This window comes from Ascidiella aspersa, chromosome 3 (assembly GCF_963924565.1).
Source record: "Ascidiella aspersa chromosome 3, kaAscAspe10.2, whole genome shotgun sequence".
In the NCBI taxonomy this organism is placed as follows: domain Eukaryota; kingdom Metazoa; phylum Chordata; class Ascidiacea; order Phlebobranchia; family Ascidiidae; genus Ascidiella; species Ascidiella aspersa.
The window spans coordinates 32,204,192-32,225,207 of record NC_139449.1 but is presented as its reverse complement, the minus strand read 5'-3'; the positions used below and the strand labels follow the sequence as shown (position 1 = coordinate 32,225,207).

The 21,016-nt window shown below is 36.7% G+C and overlaps 1 protein-coding gene across 2 annotated transcripts in view; it reads right to left on the bottom strand.

Moving 5' to 3' along the window:
* The window catches only part of LOC146162510 (3'-5' exoribonuclease HELZ2-like), a 48,562-nt gene that overhangs the window by 4,490 nt on the left and 23,056 nt on the right, over positions 1–21,016 (bottom strand). Inside the window, exons 33-51 of one of the 2 annotated variants that reach the window (XM_083384015.1) lie at positions 20,312–20,443; positions 19,656–19,811; positions 18,871–19,049; positions 17,461–17,625; positions 16,426–16,553; positions 15,473–15,718; positions 14,699–14,828; positions 13,367–13,542; positions 12,261–12,437; positions 10,365–10,693; positions 9,430–9,567; positions 8,683–8,796; positions 6,925–7,108; positions 5,931–6,184; positions 4,825–4,959; positions 4,171–4,372; positions 3,268–3,392; positions 2,163–2,266; positions 1,048–1,182 (exon numbers count right to left, since the gene is read on the bottom strand). In XM_083384015.1, coding sequence (XP_083240141.1) covers positions 1,048–1,182; positions 2,163–2,266; positions 3,268–3,392; positions 4,171–4,372; positions 4,825–4,959; positions 5,931–6,184; positions 6,925–7,108; positions 8,683–8,796; positions 9,430–9,567; positions 10,365–10,693; positions 12,261–12,437; positions 13,367–13,542; positions 14,699–14,828; positions 15,473–15,718; positions 16,426–16,553; positions 17,461–17,625; positions 18,871–19,049; positions 19,656–19,811; positions 20,312–20,443 — 3,209 coding nt within the window. The remainder of the gene's footprint in view (positions 1–1,047; positions 1,183–2,162; positions 2,267–3,267; positions 3,393–4,170; positions 4,373–4,824; positions 4,960–5,930; positions 6,185–6,924; positions 7,109–8,682; positions 8,797–9,429; positions 9,568–10,364; positions 10,694–12,260; positions 12,438–13,366; positions 13,543–14,698; positions 14,829–15,472; positions 15,719–16,425; positions 16,554–17,460; positions 17,626–18,870; positions 19,050–19,655; positions 19,812–20,311; positions 20,444–21,016) is intronic. The other variant, XM_083384016.1, reaches the window with a different exon arrangement.

The window sequence follows — 21,016 nt, the reverse complement described above, 5'->3', positions numbered from 1 at the left end:
TTAGTTCAGTGATTCTACAGAGGGTGGCTTTGCTTTTGGTTTTTGGGAAAATAACTTTTTCGTGTCACAAATGGACATAGGCGAGCTGATAGCTGATAAGATAATGTACTACTCGCTGCCTTGTCGTGTAGTGAAAATAAAAATGTGCTAAACTAAATTTTTTAATTGCTTAACCATTCAGTTAAATTGCAAAAGTGTAAGTGTGATGTTTTTGTTGTAATAATATGTTTTTTTACAAAGTGATTTTATATTAAACCAGTTTTCCTAAACAGTCTTATCATCGTTTTTGTGGTAGTTGATTTATTTAATCACAAGTTGCCAACTGAAACAAAGTAAATTTGAAATTGGGAAATCACAAAGGCTATAAATTGCTAGAACGACTAAAATACATAAACTTTGAATCATTATTTTTTTTAAACATAAAATTGCAATCCAAAAGCAAGTCGTAACACTTTCTCCAGGTGAAATAGCTCATCGATGAATTAGCTTATGGCTTAGCCCAGGGATGTCCAACCTGCGGCCCGCCTGATATTTACGTGCGGCCCACCACTTATTATCACTTTCAGTAGGCTTTATTAAAAGCAATTGTTTGACTATCACAAAAACGTGTAGAACGCGCAGTATTTGATGTAGGCCTTATCTTATGTTTTTTCTGAGACCATAATCGAGCCAATGTCGCATTTCAACATCCATCGAACACTTTGTGCACCCATCATGGCCAAGCAAGATGTGTGTCTTTCTAAACGTGTGTTTTTGCGGACCGTTTTAAGGAAATATATCTGCCCAAACGTGTAAAAACTCAAATTTTCGCGCTTCGCCATAATAAAAAATAAATAAGGTCGAGATTACTTGCATATTTATGCACGAGTTCACTCTCGAAGAGCGGGTATTTATAAGTAAAGTTGTTTTATGACGTCACGATATGACGTAACTTATGACGTCACCCCTTTAATTTGAGAGGTTTTGCGGCCTATCGAAATTTTTAAAGTGGCAATGCGGCCCATTCTGCTAAAAGGTTGGACATCCCTGGCCCATAAGAAGGCTTACCATTCGATATTGCGTGGTCAGCATTCCGGCGTTGTCCTTAAGTCGTTCGAACATGGAAGTGCCAAGGCCGAGAGTGCTGGCTCTTCTGCATTGTATCACGGGTTGCAGCTGCATGTGGTCTCCGATCAGGACCACCTGCGTTTATCGCGGTTAAACTACATCTCATTTGTAGTGCGTCTTATACATCTTATTGTGGTTAAACTATACAGAAAAAAAAATTAATTTATATTATTTCTAATCTTTTTTTGTTCTCTTTTATTTTATGGGGACTCTCGTCATTTGATAGAAATTAGAAATCGGGGGGCAAAAATTTGTGGTTGTCAGAAATAACTAAACTTGTTAAGGCAATCTTGAAAACAGTAAACAACTAGCTTCGTTTTTTCACACTATTTATTGGACAAAATTTAGTAGTGAATGTTTTAAACGATTTTTGTTAAAGTTTTATTTTTGGCAACCTAAGCAATAGAAAATAAATAGCTGGGGGAATACGAAAAGCGATACAACTTTTTGAGGCGGACTTAAAGATGAAATGACGTTTTATCGAGAAAATTTGTTTTGCAAAATTGACCGAACTTAAGTTGCAAAAATCCCTCTTTTCGCGAAATTCGAGTGTTCCCAAAAAGAGTTTTTTTCGGTTTTAAATTGTCATCATTCTAATTTATTGAAATATAGCAGGTAAAAATTATAATTTTTTAAACATTCACGACAATATTGTGCTTCAAATATAAATTTAAAATCTGCTCATAAGTTGAAAAACGAAAAATGATAATAGTAACATAACAGATATTGCTTAATGTGTACAACGGAAAAATCTATGTAATTTTTGGCTTTGTTTCACATCGCGTTGTTACGAAACCTTATCTTGATCCCATTTCTACTAATTATAAAAAATCTCGTCTTTGTTGTGTATAAAATGTCGAACATTAGTTTCTTTGCGAGTAGATTGGTCAGTTTTAACCAGACTGCTATATTTCGCATTATCTTTTTTGGATTGTGAAATGTTATGTTTCGTCTAAAACGGTATACAAAAGCAGTTAAACCAGTAGTTGTGAAATTTACGGGGTGCAAGCGAAGTTTTACAACTACCCCCCAAAATCAGACACAGATTCACAAACCTGATCTGCGTCTGACATCACAACCGGAACTAGTGTTTCCGGTTCACTGCACATTCCAGCCTCGTCCACAATGCAATGCGAAAAAGACGCCATTTTCTTCACCACTGAATGAACAAATAGATAGATATGATTTTATTTGGAACATCAAAAAACAAAAAAAATAAAACTTTACGTTAGATTTAGTAGATGTGTGCTTCGGAACTTGCATTGGTGGCGGAATACAGATGCATTAATTATTTTAATTTTCTCTATTTGGTTTTTCAGTATTTGCCAATTCTCAAAACTTTACCAATAGTATATGCAAAAAAAGTTATAAATTATTTTTGGATTTTCTAACGGGTAATCTTCTTCAGGGTTACATAAAGGTATATATTAGGGTTGTTCAAAAAAACACTTTATTGTCAAATTTCAGTGGGGACCCCCTGGAATTGTTAGGTTGCGTCTAAAAACTCCACAAACCAAATCTGGTCATGTTTGGTTCAGTATTGGCTAAGTCAATTTGAAAATTCAGATTTGGGCTAAAATTTTGAAAAAAATAAATTGTCCTTCCCCTAAAAAAATTTTTTTCTTGTTTTTTTTGTATTGCTTCGCAATTGAATAGCCATAAATAAACCTGTTTTGCAGTAAAAAAGTGAGTAGTCATGGTACAAATGTCACATTTCAACAACATTTGTTAGGCTGTTATGTATATGAAAAATGGCATAAAATTTTTAAATAAAGTAGATGCAGCAAACATGACATCAAATTAATAAAATAGTGCATTAAGTCTTCACGCAATTATATCAATTACTTATCTATAGTTCAAAAAATGTGGTAAAAAGACATTTTTCGTGAAATTTGACAAAAAAAATGTTTTTTTGAACAAACCTAGTATATATACATGAGTCAAAAGACACAACAAAACCCCACCTTGTTTTTTGACTTTTTACTCCCTGTATGTATATATTGTATACCTTTCTGTAAAGTTACAAGTTTATTACCCTGAGGACATTACCCGTATAGGTAATCGAAACGTCGGCGCTTAATACGTATTTGTTAGAAGAATCCCTTTATAATTGAACTTATATTGATGCCAATATTTAAAGAACCATTAAAATTGAGTTACTAGCGGCGGTGGTGCAGGTGCAGATGATAATGTCGTATCGTGATATTTCTTCCTCCTTTGCTTTTTGGACCAGGGCGAGGTAGACTATGTACTCGCTGTAGGTCACGTACTTTTCTGCAGCGAACCTGCGTGTGAGGGAAGGGGAGGGGTATAAATAAAACAGGAGCGGCCATACTAAGACTCAAAAAAGAATACAATTTTAGGAATAATGACTAATATTGTTAGGTGCAATGAACCATCTTCGGGATACCACGACAAAGGTCTTAAATCAAGAAAAAAACAATTTCAAATACCTTAAAGATAATGACATTACCGGGTTTAAATGGTCACTAAATAAACCTGGTTTTGTCATTATTATTAAGGTATTTGGGTTGTCGTATTAGGGCCACAAATCATGTCTGCATGACAAACAATGAGCTAATGATAAGTGGACTTTTTAACCAATTAATGTACAAGTGTGTTGTTTTTCTAACATCAGTGCAAGAACATAAATAGCTTTTATTTGTGTTATCACAACACAAATGTAACATGTAGCAAGTAAATGGTTTTATGTGCAAAACGTGAGAAATAACCCATTTTTTTATGAAAAAAATTTTTGTATGAAGACACCTCTTTGTAACTCGACTCATTTATCCAAACGACTTAAGTCAAGTCAGTCATTTTGCGCAAAAGACTTGAATCAAGTCATTTGAAAATAGTGACGTAAGTGCATTTAAGTCAAGTCACCGACTTAAGTCATAACAACGCTGGATATTTATATTTAATTGGATATTTATATTTAATGAGAAAAAAAACTTAATGCCTTTTGGAAGAAACGTTCGCCGTCTACGTCGAACTCCTATACGGGCATTACCCGATCTTTCTTTGAAACATTAAATACGCTACATCATCAGTAGGACTTGCCTCGCCTCGTAGTCCACGATTTGCCGCGCGTGGCTCCCGGAGGTTCTTATCTTCTCGTGGAGCGCGATTCCCTTCAGGTTGTCTGGAGGCCCTTCTCGCATCTCGGTACCTATCTTCGGCTTGAGGATGTTGGGGTAGGCCAACTCCTCCATCGTCTTGCTGTAGACGCGCAACACCGACAGGCCGCTCGCAATCAAGTAACCTGCCCGCGAGTTTGTTTGTTAGTGCCAAGAATGCACAGTAAACATATTTCTTTTACGATGCAGTTCTAAAGCAACCTTTCTTAAACCCTTTGGAATTGCGATACACTAACACAAGACCGGGGCCAGGCACCCCTTGGAGTACGTGGAGTAATTTTCATTGTTCCATGGTGGAGGCCTTATTGAAACTTAACAAAAGAATATACGCTTATGCTTTTGGGCCCTTTTCCTAAATGTATTTGGGCTTAATTAAATAACATATTCGTTGGACTGAAAACAGCAGCTTTTTAAATTATTTTTGTTTTTTTACGTCATAAACTGACGTCATATCAACAACTCAAAAAACTGTTTTTATAGGGTTTCGCGTTTAAAAAAGTTTGAGAACGAAGTTGCACCAAGAAAAGCAAAATATATGCATATATGCAGAGTTTTCTAGGCTGTATAATCTCTATACCTGCTACCACGTCCACGCATTTGTTCGACGGGCCGCAGTACATGATTTTCTTCTTCTTTTTAGATTTGTTACTTAGCTGCTTCATAAAGTTGAAGAAGTAGACCAGGTGGGCTCCAAGAAAAGACTTGCCGGTCCCTAAAGGTTAAAAGTTATAATCAGAATGGCTTTCGGTAATACGTAAGCCGTAGTCGTCGGTTAAAAATTAGCTTCAGAAGGGCTAGATCATAGTTGTTGAACACATATATTTGTTTATCTTTCATTTAAGAAAACTGAGTCTAATTCGTATAGACAAACTAAAAATTCAAAGTATAGGTATACATAATAAGTTATACGCGTTTCAAATTTGAGCTTCATTGAGATTCTGAGGAACGAAAGGACATGTATTTTGTTTTGTGTTTTATACGAAGCAACATATACCATGCTGTCACATGCTTGATCAAGAATGTCACTTTATCGAGTCTTTTAGAACTACAGTGCAAACTGTTGTACTACCCATTAGGTGACAAATAACTGACTGTATGGAGTGTAAATGTTTTTTAGTACAAAAAGATGTCGACAAACAATAATGTTTTCTAGTACAAAAAGATGTCGACAAACAATAATGTTTTTTTAGTACAAAAAGATGTCGACAAACAACAATGTTTTTTAGTACAAAAATATGTCGACAAACAATATTGTTTTTTAGTACAAAAAGATGTCGACAAACAATAATGTTTTTTTAGTACAAAAAGATGTCGACAAACAACAATGTTTTTTAGTACAAAAATATGTCGACAAACAATATTGTTTTTTAGTACAAAAAGATGTCGACAAACAATAATGTTTTTTAGTACAAAAAGATGTCGACAAACAATAATGTTTTTTAGTACAAAAAGATGTCGACAAACAATAATGTTTTTTAGTACAAAAATATGTCGACAAACAATAATGTTTTTTAGTACAAAAAGATGTCGACAAACAATAATGTTTTTTAGTACAAAAATATGTCGACAAACAATAATGTTTTCTAGTACAAAAAGATGCCCCCAAACAATAATGTTTTTTAGTACAAAAAGATATCGAAAAAGCAAGATGCAGCAAACTATAGCTGCAGTTTTACAACATACCTGGTGGCCCCTGAATCAAAGTCAGCCTGTTCACCAACGCCTGTTTAACCTGCTCCATTTGGCCCTCGTTCAGCGAATTGGAGAAACCAGGTAAAACCTGAGGTTCGAGGCGTTCAACGAACTGCCTTTGGGCAAAATTGACCGGGTCGAGATTAACATAGCGATCCTGCCTTCGTACTGTGTCGCAGCAAAGCATTGCAACGATGCTGCTCGACGAAATGCCAGTAACTTGGTTTAAACACGTGGCCATCCATCTGTCGACAAAAATTATTCGAAACAGTCAAGATGATACCTACTACGTTACTACCTTACTATGTTTTATTTTAACCTCCCCCAATATACTCCGAAATTGGCATTCATTATGCTTTTTACGTGGCTCGTCTGACAGTCTTCATTATTATGGATTCTTATAGCTAGCTTATTGCTTTCTCATCATGCGAGAAATAAGGGCAACTAACTTAGCACTAATTGTGCAATATAAAATTTTTATTAAAACGATTGCTTTGTTGATAAAGAAATATAATTTTGGAGCATTGGTGGTTGCAGTAAGACGTAATAAGAATACCAAAGCCCATAAAGAAGTATAGGTAGCATTTTGAACGTTTCAAAAAACTCTTGGTGACAAGTTGAAAATCAATAAAGAGTTCTCGAAACTTTCAAGATGATACCTACTTCCGTTTGGGCTTTGATATTCTCATTAAAAAGTAAACTTTAAAACAAATCAATCTTTAGGAATGACACCACAGCTGTTGTTGAGTGTCTCAAGATTAGAAAAACCAAACAAAAAGTCGAATCACCAACCAAGAACAGCATATCATTAAAGCTAGGTTTAAAAACAGAGATAAATTATGATTAAAACTCAATTCAAATATTCCAATTTTTGATCAGAAATAAAATCATGTTTTAATTTAGAATTCTGAACAACTCACTTTGGAAGTTTGTAAAAAAATCACTTTTTGGTGTTAATTAAGCAAGTACTTATCCTCACGCTCACCGATGCGGCATCTGGTAGAGAATGTGTTCCACGGTCGCCTTTTTTCCGCGTACTTGCGTCACATCGGGTTCTTTCGATCCCACCGCAGTCTTGCAAAGTCGAAAGTGAACAGTATCGTTTCGGCTATCGCCGTCCCTTTTCACGTGAGTTATTAGCGCGTGTGCCATCCAAGTGTATAGGTTTCCTGAAACAAATTCCAAAGTGTTTTTAACAGGGCTGCGGAGCCGGTTGAAAATAACCTGTCCGACTTCGTTCAAATGAGCTATTTTGTCACGTTCCGAGTCCGACTCCCGAGTCCAAATCCGACGTCAAACAAAATAAATACACAAAAATATGTAGAAAAATAGATCAGTGTTCAGAAGACAACAGGGTCATTGACTTCAGAAACGGATTATAAGCTTTTTGAAGTTGGCAGGCAAATGACCCAAACTGTGGTTCGTTAAAGGAATTATTGTCGTGCAAGGAATTGGACAAATTTATGTGAAATTACTTCAGTTGTCGCAAAAGTAGTCTTTCTGAACCTTGTGCGTAAATAGTATAAGTTTCTGATTCCATTTATAATCGAATTATATTAAATCCCGGGAATCGGAAAACAGGGAACATTCAACATTAGGCCAATATTAGCGCGTACAACAAAGCTTAAAGAACGTTAGAGCGTGTTCAAATATCGTGGACGGTCGGTCACTGCATATTAGACAAGTATAAGTAGGCTACATTGGAAACAATGCATATATTTGATTTTATAAAGCTGATTTTTGGTTTTGTTGTAAACATGTTAAACGAAAAAATTAAATTAAATTTAAATTAAAAAACTTGGTAAAAAAAATGTAAATGTTTTTCGTTGTTGTTTTAAAATTGAGCTATTTATCCTGATGTTTCCACATAAAACAATTTGATTGCTTTACGTTGCGTTATTTTTATTCTTTTTTTCCATTTATTGCTCTTATAACCGTACGAGTTTAACAATTTTAATGTTTGACGTTTCATTTTCATGAAAAATGTAACGTTTGAACGCTCAAAATGAAAAAAGTGAACGTTTAAAATGTGAACGTTTTACGATTTATACCTTTTCTATAACACTCTGAACAAAAATCGGTCTAACCTAAAAAATGAGAACTTGAAAAAAAACACGATATGTCACGAAAATAAATGTCATCCCATATAAATATTTGGTAAGGTAGACCCTAGTCTGAATGGCGCCGTTGGAACGCCACTGTTTTGGCACCGGATTTTTGGTCCTGTTTGGGGATATTGGTGGGTAATGGGTAGGGTTAGAAAATCGGTTAGTGTTAAAATTATTAGGGGAGTTAGTGATGAACTTATGGGTTGGGCTTGGGGCTAGCTAAACTGTTGTTTAGGCCTGATTCTAGTTATTTTTATTATTTTTGACAGCGGACCGCACGATATACACAAAATGTCTTGGAGGGCTGTTGCAAAAACGAGCTGAACACATAATATAACGTATGATTTTTTTTCTAAAATCAAGCCTTAATATCAATGTTTTAAAAGCTGGAAAACGTAGGAATAGGTAAGGATGCCTTGCTTTACAAGATTAATTTATTCAAAAAAATTATTAGGGTTTTTGCCTAAAAATGTTTATCGAAAATAAGCTGCGGGCCGGATTAAATTGGTTGGTGGCTTGGATTCAAAAGTCTGCTTTAAAGGTCTATCGTTTCCCAGGCACTTCATGTAAGTTCGTTATGCGGTATCGTACCACATACAAATCCGTCGTAATTTTTTTTTCGTATAAAGTATTACCTGTGACGTCAGACTTGACGTTGCAGTAGCGAATGCAAAGAAAGTCGTCCTTTTCAATGTAGGCGAATCTCTCTTTCAAAAGCCAGGAATCCATGTAGAAATGTCCGGAAGCATCTGTAACAAGAAGCATTAGCATTATCTTTCATTGTGAGGGGCGCACAAAACAGTATTATGAACAGGAAGCTCTATTGAAAATTCGTTGCCTTTTGTAACCGATAATGTTATTTGGTTAGACGTAACACGGACGCCTATAGAGCGTTGCAGGTTTACCATTCGGACAAAACAAACACTACATAAAATGGGGATATTTAATAGTTTTTCTAAAAATTGTATTTGACGAAGAAGAAAGTCGCCAAAACTTTAAATAAACAAAATGAAGCCTTGGCCCCTAAAAAATATATATTTTCATAATTTAATTATACGTAAATGTAAAAAAGTCGGTTTTCGTGCTACTCTTTTTTATAGGTCTTAGGTAATTTAAAAAAATGAATCCGCAAAATAGAGGTTTTGGCAACCTAATCGTTTATATGCGTTTGTACATTGCGAGTAACACATCTCCAACCTAAAAGTTAACAATATAAAGGAACTGTGTGGCGTTGTTAAGAATATTTCTTTATAGTCACGGTGTGACGTCATCTCTAAATCTTTGTAAAAAATCCCGGACCCGCGCCTGCTGGCGGCTATATATGTGGCAATTTTTTCACGCAAAAATCCAACATCGTGTTTTTTTTTCGGCTTGCGTCCTACCTTGAGGGATCCAAAAGATGTCGACCTTGTCGTATGTTATGGAAGTGCTATCTCTAACCGCGCTGTAGACACCATCAAGACGAAGAACCGGCAACCACTTCTCGACATATTCCTCCACTGATCGGTACTCGGGAGGCACTTCAATGTAAAATACAAAATAATAGGGTGAACAGACGGTGTTAATTAAGGCTGTTTACAAAAACAGGTAAAAACATAAAATCATTTCTTAAAATTTTGCAGAAATATTATTTGTTGATCAGTTTTCTTAACTCGATTGAATCTGTACCGACGACAGTCAAAAATGGCGACGTTGCCTATTAATAATTAAACCCTAAATAAGCTTGAGAGACAGCAGCCTTAACGGCGAAAGTTTGAATATTCGACTTGGGTCTGATCACCAAGTATCAGAGAATGACGGTATACTTTTAATAATCAACCGGGTGCCTCAGAAAGCTAGCCTAATCGGGTCGTAGTGCAACAAGGCAAACTGCTGGCTTAACAAAAGCATAATTTAATTTTAGCACAATGGTATATTCTGTACCAGGTAGTACGCAGAGACTGTTCTAAACCACCAAATGCTGCGTCTGCTTTGAAGCGTAAAGAATCAAGCAAATTTTCCTATTTCTGTCCGCGTAGTTACCTCACATATACAATCTTTGTAAATGGCCGTATTTGCGTTATGTGTAATGGTAATCAGGTGGCACTATGCAAAGACAAACCGCATGGATTCTCGACAAGATTTCGAAGAGCCGTGCGTCATCAGATCTAACTGACCTGACAGAACTTTGGGAGTTTGACCTGATGAAGCACGGTCGTGCGAAATCTTATCGAGAATTTGTTTTAATATCATGTCACCTGATTACCCTATACACATATGCAGGATGGTTCAAACTGGAAACTATACAGCAACACAGCTTATATAAACTACACTCTACCGTGGGCCGGGCGTACATCCGAGGCGAACGTCTCGACAGCGAACTGCTGGTGCATGAGACACAAGTCGAAGTTGTCGGCCAAGCACAGCAGCTGAATGCTGGGCGCAAGTAGCATCTGTTGAGTGCGAGCAAATAGCTGGATGTGAAGCGAAGCGCCTGCCTTAAACTGCATGGAGACGACCCGACAGTGCTTGATCTTGTTTTTGGTCCAGAACGACATGCGATCGAGGCACTGGGAATCGCGTTTGGAGCAGGTGTAGTTGTCGCACGGACCCTGGCCACCTTTGGCGAGATCGCAGCCCGTCACTGTATGTTTGCTGGCCGAAATTCTGAAGCGCGTAAACGCAAAAAAAGCGCAGTTTTGTAATGACTTGACTAGTGTGTACTTAAGTCAGTGTTTTCGAATGAGTTGACTTGACTTAAGTCTTTTGGACAGATGGATTTACTTGGCTGAAGTCTTTTGGACAGATGAATTGACTTGACTTATAACTTGTGCTGAGATGTATTGTTTTTATTAAGCATAAATCACTAAGAAATAGTTTTGCATATAAAAACAATTAACGTGCTGTATGTTGCGTTGTGTTATTTGTTAGTTCATAATCGGACAAGTTTACCAATTTTAATAGTTTAACGTTTAATTTTTACGACAAGGACTTGACTTGCTCTAATTAGGACTTGACTGGGACTAGACTTGGTATTTACTTAAAATGACTTGACTTGGACTTAAATTTATTTAAATGACTTGTTTACATCACTGCAAAAACGGAGTAAACCAGCTATATAATTTTATAAATTGTGGAGCTGAGCCATTAATGGGATGCGCCACATAACAGTAAAGTAATTGAGTTTATACGCCAGTATCTAACTGCCTAAGATGGATGTCGTTATACCGGTGATGGACAACAGGCTTTGGTGGAATACGGACGAAAACAATTAATCTAATCCAGCATGGTCCAACTATATTTTGTGGCGGGCTATCAAAAGAATTTCGTTTCATATCTCGGGTCGATGTTATAGAGGCAGATCCAGGATTTTGATTTGAGGGTGAATGAAAAAAAATTACATATGGCGTTAACAGTTACGTCATACCGTGACGTCATAATCCAAGTAGGCTTGCCAAACGTGCTGTTCTAGAAAGAACTGGTGTGTAAATATGCAAATAAAAACTTGCTTTTTTTGGCATTATGCAAATAAAAAGAAGTTTTTTTAGCATTTATCATCTCTACACCTGAATGGCTGCACCGAAATCACGTACAAAAGTTCGAACAAAGCGAACAAAAGCTCACATTGTGTTTATTTTGTGTTAAATGTTGGATATAGGCGTTACTTGCGATACAACAGCTTAGTTGCAAAGCTGAATGGAAAATTGCATTAATTAAATAATGTGACAGAAATTGTATTTTGTATAGAGTCTGTTTTATACAGCCTTTTAGGCAAAACATATTATACAAGGCGCCTTCACGCTGAAAACATTGTCATACCGTAATGCATAACATACTATACCGAAGAATATTCGCGCCAACCATAAAATGTTGCATTTTTATAGCTAATGTTGGCTAAACATATAGTTTTGGGAATGCCCACAGTGACGAAATAAAAAGGGAGATAGCAGCAATTAGATGTTGGGCGATTTAGGTTGATAAAAATAGCCTTACAATTGAATCACGCTGAACTATCCTCAAAAATCCTATTTGTTATCTTATTTTCACTATTAATCCAACTACAACATTTGAAAGGTAAACGACACGGCATATGACAACGGATAACAAACGCAGGTTTAGGGTTGTATTCCCGGCTTGAACCTCTCTGTTGCTTCTAAAGTTGTTCGCGCACTTTTACTATTCTTCTAGCTGCTTAGTGGCATTCAAAACATTGCCAAAACAGATTCGGACTTACGCTTTTAGTTGGCCGACAATATGCGGCTTCAGATCCGTGATGGTCTTCTTTGGAAGGTTCGCTTTCAGAAAGTCGGTGAGCTCCAGAAACCTTTTGCCGTCCACGGCGTGCTTTTGCATTTTGCCGCCGGTTTCGATTGCTTGTGGCGAGCATTTATCCTTAGAAAGGTCGTAGTACCTGTCGAGATTATTAACTGGTTTCCAGACACTGACCGATTAAACACTGTGAATGGCCGTATTTATCCAATTCTCAATAGGGTAATCAGGTGGCACTATTAAAGGACAAATTGTATTAAATTTTTGACTAGCTTTCGCACAACCGTGCTTCATCAGGCCAAAGTATAAATGCAATAGCCTATTTATTTTTTTTTAGTTTTACCTTATCGACCAATTAATCAATCTGATGGCAATTTGTAAAACAGTTTAAATGAAGAAGTTAGCTGCTCTTAGCGCACACTAGGTTTTATCTTTGTGCTTTTAAAAGATATTGGGTTAACGGAATTGGCATGAAAAACTTCATCCAACATATATTACAGCAAAGCAAAGAAAGGATGTAAAAACATATAATTAAGTCAATAAGACGTAGTAAGAATATCAAAGCCCATACAAAAGTAGGTAACATTTTGAACGTTTCGAATATCTCTTTATTCATTTTCAACATAAAGAATAAAGATATATTCGAAAACGTTCAAAATGCTACCTATTTCTGTGTGGGATTTAATATTCTTATTACGTCTTACTCCAACATCCAACTATTATGCTCCAAAGTCAATAAGAGTTTGTTGCTGCTTTACATTTACAATTTAAGACAATCCCGGACAGTCTTTCCAAGGGTAACTAGCATATCACCATTGATAATATATAATCGAGAAAAAAACTTAAAAAATTAGTTCTTGTTGTAAACACAAAAGAAAATTGTTTTGTTGTCGAAACACAACTGTTCGAAAGCTACACACGTACAGTTAAACACTTAACAAAATATTGCTTTTAAACTTTTCTTTTATATAAATCAAATCCCTCTCAAAAATTGGGGGGGTTTGATTTATAAATCAAATTCCCCCCCTCATGACGTAGATTTACCACCGGCTTTGAAAAGTAAAGTCTTACCTTTTAAACCACTTGACGTCGTTGAACAAGAGGTACTTCTCGCCGCGCGGACCCAGAGGAACCTCCTTGTTGGGCTGCCATTTTGAGATTTGGGTGTGGAGGGCAGAATAGGGAATCGTGTACTCCTGGCAACCTTGGACACCCGGCAGTTTCACAGTAATCTCCTTGCTCGTAACCTGACATTAAGCGAGCATGGTTGTTTTAAAATGACCAATTCTACCTGACTTGTGCATGCCAGTTGGCGTATTGGATACTGTGCGACTGTGCGTTTTCAACTTGACGCCGAAAGGTAAATGTTCGAGGCAAATGACCTCATTTACTATCTTGGAATGCTATGGTTAATTAAAAACCCCAAACAAAAAGTATAATAAAATCCATAAGGGTATGATAACCCTTAATTGGAGAATTATTTTAACTAAATTGAACGTTTAAAAATATATGTGTATCAAAAATTTGACTAAACTTCGTTGTTTAAACCAGTTGGAATTCGGCTTCACAATGGAATTATTATTTTACTGCGAAATCTTCCGAGGTAGATTAATCTGCTTTTTATTTGGTCAAATGTCATCACTAACATACCTAAAGCCCAGCTGAGTGTCTACTTTAATTTAGTACTACCGAAAAAAGTTATTTATTAAAAAAAAACGAAATTAAAAGCATACTTACATAGTAGGTTATGTTGAAACAAAATTACAATTTTTCCTACTGTGATTGAACTGATCGAGACGGAGACCTTCACGTATTTTGTAAAGCGAAATAACCTTGATTTTGGCAATCTATAGGTCAGGGGTTCTTAAACTTTTTTTACCGCGGACCCCTAAAATTTTATTTTAGCTCGCACGGACCACTTAGGCACATACAATTCAAGTAGACGTAATAAATTTACGTCACAGTCCAAATCAACTTCAATAGGTTGCTGATTTTGGTCCAAAAATGGGAAAGTGAAATGAAGTCTAAATACATTGAGTGCAAACCTGTTTTGTTTTTAATTAAATTGTTTTTTATAAATTGATTACTTCATAAGTCTACACTAATATTTCAATTAGGATTTCATGGAACCCCTAAAACTATTTCACGGATCCCCAAGGGGTCCATGGACCCCAGTTTAAGAACCTCTGCTTATAGGTTAACTACACATATGTATTTCAGCTTAAACAGAAGAAGGGTTCTAACGACAAATATATACTATATACTTGGCTAATTACTTCTAGTTTTTTGTATTTAAAAAGTGCTTAATAACTTTAACTACTTTACTGGTATAGCAATGTTAAAATCAGGAAAAATATTTGTAATATGACACGTTGCAAGAAATATACCGGGAATAAAACAAACCTGAGTGACGATCACGTTTTGGTAGCTTCTGTTTTCCTGTCGTCCCACTGAGGTTGCGAAACGATAAGACGACATGCTCGCTTGGAATTCGACTTGCTTTTTGTCGCTCGCTAGTTCAGCATCGCAAAATCTTAAATGGCACAACAAATCTACATTCAAACTTTCGCACATTTTGAGCTGATAAAAAGGTCATGGTAAGGGAATGTTATCAAAAAGGTGTTGCGTTTTTGCGGTTTTTAGGCCGCAGTAGGGCTACAACTTGTCTTTGCTTTGCCTAACTAATAAAATACATGGTCGGTCCTTTTAAAGAAGCTTAGTGCCAAAAAATCATCCCGCAAAAACTATAGAATAATAAGTAAATTTTTTTTCGATAGCATATACGTTACTTTGCCAGTAACGAGTAAATCGGATTTTTAATTTTAAATTTTTCTTTATTTTTATTGAGTCCCTGCATATTGGTTAAAACGTCGAACTACATCAATGAAAAATGTTTTTTGGCGTATTAAAGTAACCAAACCCCCAAAAAAGGCTATATAGCTCTTAAAAGTAAGTAAGTAAGTAAGTAATGTTTATTTTTCCGTTAGCGCTTAAACTAAAATACACAAGTAAGCTATGACAAAAAACAAATTCACGCGCGATACGGCCGGAGCAGCGATGGGTCCAATGGACCTTCCAGTCAGCTGCACGGTAAAGGTAAAATTAAATTAACTTGAAATAAGGCAACACTTTTAAACAAATATATAATTAGAGCACATAAAAATGTGATCAACTCACTTCTTCAGGGGCTCATTCTCCGGCAGTGGATTAAGCGGCACTACCGCCTCGTCCAGCCACGGCGCTATCCTGCAGTACTTGACGATCTGGCGCTGCATGTGCAGGTCCAGGTACCGACGCATGGGCGAGGTACACGTTGCGTAGTAGGGAAGCCGCATCCGAAAGTGTGAGTGCTCTTCGAAGGGCACGTCTTGCCACATAACGTCGCTGTGCCTGTCCACGGCCCGATGCTGGATGCTGTTAAAACTGTACAATACATAGACTTGGTATGAAATACATAGATCGGATGATAATTTAATTTTCAGAGCGTGGTCGCTAATTATATACTGTGCAGTTTTGGGTGTTTGCAGTGGCTGTTTTCGGTTAACGACGTGGCTCAGTAATAATAACAGACAGGTATGTTTTGGGTCGGGACTTTAGAAGTACGGTTTTATATTAATGTTGGTTATCCACTGGGATTAACTGCATTAAACTGTTGCACAAGTACAGTTGGCAGTGTGCATTTTTGGGGCTTGGTTCACTAAAAGTACATTTTGGGGATTATGGGAGATTGTCGCTAAGATTACTCAAGTACCATAATGACAAAATTGTGGGTTTCTGGACATGTTTTTGGTGTATGTGACCACTATTAGGACGATTTTGGAATTATGGCAACAAGTCTCAAATATTCAGTGTGATAGTGCTTGTGTGGCAACCACAGGTTTACAGAATACAGTATAATAAACTGATAGCGGTTGAAACAGAACCAAAAACTTATCAGTTAACAAATACACGTTAACACGTCATAGTATAGGTCAAATAAAATCATCATCGCGGTATAACAACTGTTTTTTGTTAAACAAAGCTTCATGCTGACAAGGTTAATTCAATAAAAAGTATCTTTGAGCGTTAATTAGGTTGGGAAACAAAGCTTGTCGTGCGACCTTTAAGTAGTTATTTAAATAACCATTCACTTGTTAGCTGCAGGTGAAATGGCCGGCTGTAAGTTGTCGCAACAGAAGAGCATCAGAGCTGAAAGAAAGTCGCCGCTTTTTAGTGCCTCATCTATCTGGCCCCACACTGAATCCAGTATCGTGATCGTCTGCGGAAATTAATACGTGTCGTGAGTTCAGAATACAGCATAATTTGTTTGGTTAATTGTGGAAGTGACTCGATAAAACTGACCGTTACACAGAGAGGGAGAGATAGAGAGGGAGAGAGAGAGAGAGCGAGAGAGAGAAAGAGAGAGGAAAGAGAGAATAGAGAGACAAAGAGAGAGAGGAGAGAGAGAGACAGAGAGAGAGAAAAAGGGAGTAGTAAATAATTTTTTTTTTCTGGTAGTAAATAAAGGCAACTTGTTTAGTATTGCATTTATAGAGGTAGAGCGCGTTTCTAGATATCAGCCAAATTTACATGGATAAATAAATTCCAACATAAACCATTAATTATCGCGATTTTGCCAAAATAGCAATCACCTTGAAGTAAGTTTAACAAGTAGCGTACTTACACCAAAAAATCAACAACTTAAGTTGCAGATTACAGACAGGCAACAATTTGTAACACGAAAACGTTATTTTGTAAATTACAAAAGTTTTGCGGCACACTTTGCATTTTCTCTAGAAACACTGTTGTGGACTGGTAGTGTGGTAGTGTCAATGACTCGATTTTATTCTTCCAGGGTAATTAATTTACCTGGTTTGAGTCTTTTGGACAAATCACTTGGGTTGAAAATAAGTGCTTTTATCAGGCATTTAAGTTGTGCACATAAAACCATTTACTTAATACATGTCGCGTTTATTGGTGCCTTTTATTAGAGTTATTGTTCATAATCAGAATAATTTACCAATTTTTCTACTTTAACGTTAAATTTTTATGACAAGGACATGAATTTAGATTGACTTGCCCTAAATATGACTTGACTGGAACTTAAGTGATTTCAAAGTGACTTGTTTACAACCCTGGTGTAAGGATCACTGTTTTACTGGCTTAGAAAATAATCAAACTCTTACCGGAACATCGGCTGGCGTTTGCTGAGCCTGATTCATCAAATTCATGCACTTCTGCCAGGACTGCAGATTGACCGAAAGCCTTATCCCTTCAGCGAAACCACTGCTCCAACTTTCCGCTTGTTCTAGATTGGGTTTTTCCTGACACCGCAAAGTGAAATCGCTGCACTGTAATAAAAACATTTTAACTATGTCTTAGTTGGCACACCGCTGCGGAATAGGTTTGGCCTCAGGACTGTTTTTTTTGTTCCGATTTGGACTCGGGTAAGGGTGTTTTCCAACAACTTATTTGTCATTTTAAAGACGTATTTTTGGTGGATTAACATATTATACCTCTATGAGTAAATTGCTGTATATTCATCCTATTTTAGTTAGGCTAAAAATTTGCTGTATATCCACCCTATTTTAGTTAAGCAAAAAGGTGGAATTAAGGCTGTAGAAACTATGTCGGATCCGGGACTCGGCTTTATTTTTTCGGACGGTGTTGGACTCGGGTAAGACTATTTTCCGGCCACGTATTTGTCATTTTCCAACCATATATTGTGGGTGAATAAGTTAGACACCACTACGGGTAGATTAATGCATATCCACCTTATTTTATAGTTACGAAAACAGTTGGAATACTGGCTGTTGAGTTGGAGGAAATATTTAGTTTTTGGCTGGAGTCGGACCTATATCGGAAAATAAATAAGTTGTATTGCCATTGAACCAAATACAGGGCATCGTTATCGAAAAATATACGCACTATTGCCATGAAAACAAAATGCGCATAATCGCGATCTTTTACAGCACTGTTTCTAAACCTATGGTTCGCGACCCAGCATTGGGTGTGCACTGGTTTTGTTCGGTAGCCGACTGAATTAGTTCAATTGGGTAGATTTATTAAAATTTGTTCTGAGCAATGTTTCTCCAAAATTTACGAAGATTTTGGGAGCAGTACGAGGAAACGACCCATATTTGTTGAATTTGAATTTATTAGTGCTATCATACTTCTTCTTTGCTTACTTTAAGCTTACGAAAATTTCAGTGAAGATAACTAGGTCGTATTTGGGTCTCCGCGAAAGAAGGCTGAGAAACACCACTTTACAGTAAATACCAACCTTCCTGGTAAGATAGAGCGCCGAGCAAGCGTCCACAGTGGTCGTCGACGGAATTAGTTCAATGGGTTAGATTTATTGAAATTTGTTAGGCGCAAGGTTTCTCCAAGATTTACGAACATTCCGGAAGTAATGCGATGAAACGACCCATATTTGTTAAATCAGGATCTATTGGTGCTATTGTCCTTCTTCTGCTTTGTTCAGTTTATCTTGCGGAAATTTAAGTGAAGATAATTGTGTCGCTGTTAGACTTACGCTTAGTATTTTAGTCGCCGCGAAAAAGGCTGAGAAACACCACTTTACCGTAAATACCAACCTTCCTAGACAGATAAAGCGCCGAGCAAGCGTTCACAGTGGTCATGGCTTCCTCTACGAGCAAACGGGCCACCTCCTCCTCGCGAAATTGCTCCAGAGATTCGTCTTTGTGCTCGACTCCGTATGTGGCGATATCCAATCGCTTCGTTCGCATTGCCATGAAGAATTTCCACAGTTCGTCTGCGAAATTAGCCCAGCGTTTAACTATTATTCGTCGTTTTTATTTTGGTAAAATACGGTTTACACGCTTGCGGTTTACAACTTGCCATAAGACAATTTTGAAATAAAAGTTGAAGACACTCACTTTTGGCACGATCATAAATTGACATTTCGTTCCTTGATTAGTTTGGCGTTGTGTTTTAATCTCTTATTATTTGCGATATTACAAGTATTTCGATTTGCTTCGGGAAGACTTTTCTCGAGTATTGCTTTATTGTAATTATTTTTTATGGGGTTTTGCTTTTCGTTATTTTGAATATAAATTGATATATTATCTTATTTTCCTGGCTGTGATTGAAGTACCTTGAGATATGCTATTCACAAACTAATAAACGTAGTTTTTGATTCCATGCCGTACTTTCTTTACAAACCGAGTTTTGTTAGGTTGCTTTTCCATTACCTTAAAAAAACTTAAAAAATTAATTTTACTTCACAAAAGTGACCGACTTTCCTTGCGTTTTCATCTAAAAGCTAAGTAGGCTACACAAGATGGTCACACAGTTTTATAAAAAAATTAAAAGACGGGTATACTGTATAGTTATGTACAACAGTTGTTGAATTGCTCACAAATTTGTAGATGGAGCGTTCCTTCGTCAGATTTTTGAAAGATTTTTCCCTGTCCGCTTGCGCCGAAGGCTTTGTGCAGCAGTTGCTGGGCTTCGGTGTAGGAGAGTTGCTTTTTTGAGCGTACAGTGGTCAGCTGTGGGTTTGGAAATCTGCCACCTATATGCCAAGGAACCGCAATAACTTTCAGGTAACACAAACAGCCAACTAAATGCTAACTGGGCTTAATTTTTTATTAATTTAATGTGTTTTGCTTTCAGGTTTTTAGCATCTGTTATTGTGTTTCCAAATGCCCACAAGAACTAACTCAGTCCTGTTTGCTTTCCAATAAGCGATACGTAGTTATTGTCCTGAAAATGCCAAACGTACCGCAAAAAATAGAACAATTAATGGCGTGTGAACTTTACTTTTCAATCACAGATTGGTCAACTTGTTGTTTTTAGCCAAGGCAAACGTTTAGCAAATTTCTGTTTGTTTTTGGACAAGGCAAAATTATAAGTTTGAAGTGAAAATGTAACACAGGTATAAGTGTTTTTAAATTGTTTTACAATTTTCGTACTGAATAGTTATCAAAGAGGCGAATCACAGAAATAAGTCACGTTTGAATCCATAACTAAACAAAGTGTGAGCAGATATTTTTTTACTAAGCCTTTACTCACTTTCGGAGAATACGTCCGGGTATTGCTGCGACGTGTGAAAGAAGGTCGACACAGCCCTTCGTGTTTCCATCTCACGTAAACTGCATTGTCGTGAAACGCTTTCAGGCAGCATCGAAGATTTCCTTTTGCCATCTGGATGGATTAAAACTTACAAAAATACTCAACTGCAAAAACGGCATGTCCGATTATAATACCAGAGTCAGATGCCAAATATCAGTCGTCTTCCCATACTAAGGTGGTGCGTACCGATGTGTTAAAAAAATAATATAGAACGCTTAGCCATTACTTTGGATACAATGTCGTCCTACTTTGAAAGCTAATTATCTAAAATCTGGATTAACAAATGAATGTAACTTAAACCGACTAAGCAACATCGAAACCACTTTTCGTTGGTACATGTAAGCCATAGGTACCTGACATTCCTAAGGAAGTATTAGACATCCCCAAAATGCATTCAGTCCCCAGCTTCAGTCCTATTTAATGATCGGCTTGGTCTAGAAACTACTAAAAACATTATTTACCCCCAAAAGATAAAAATAAAACCAGTGTACACCTGTAACCAATGCACCAAAGTTATTACAAACTGGCCTCCCCTCGTTTTTAATTTGTGACTAGATTTTCAGCATTTCAGTGTACCAGATATTCGGCAATAAAAAAATAATAAAAATGACGTCCACATATAGATGAGCGCTTCTTATTTTGTTT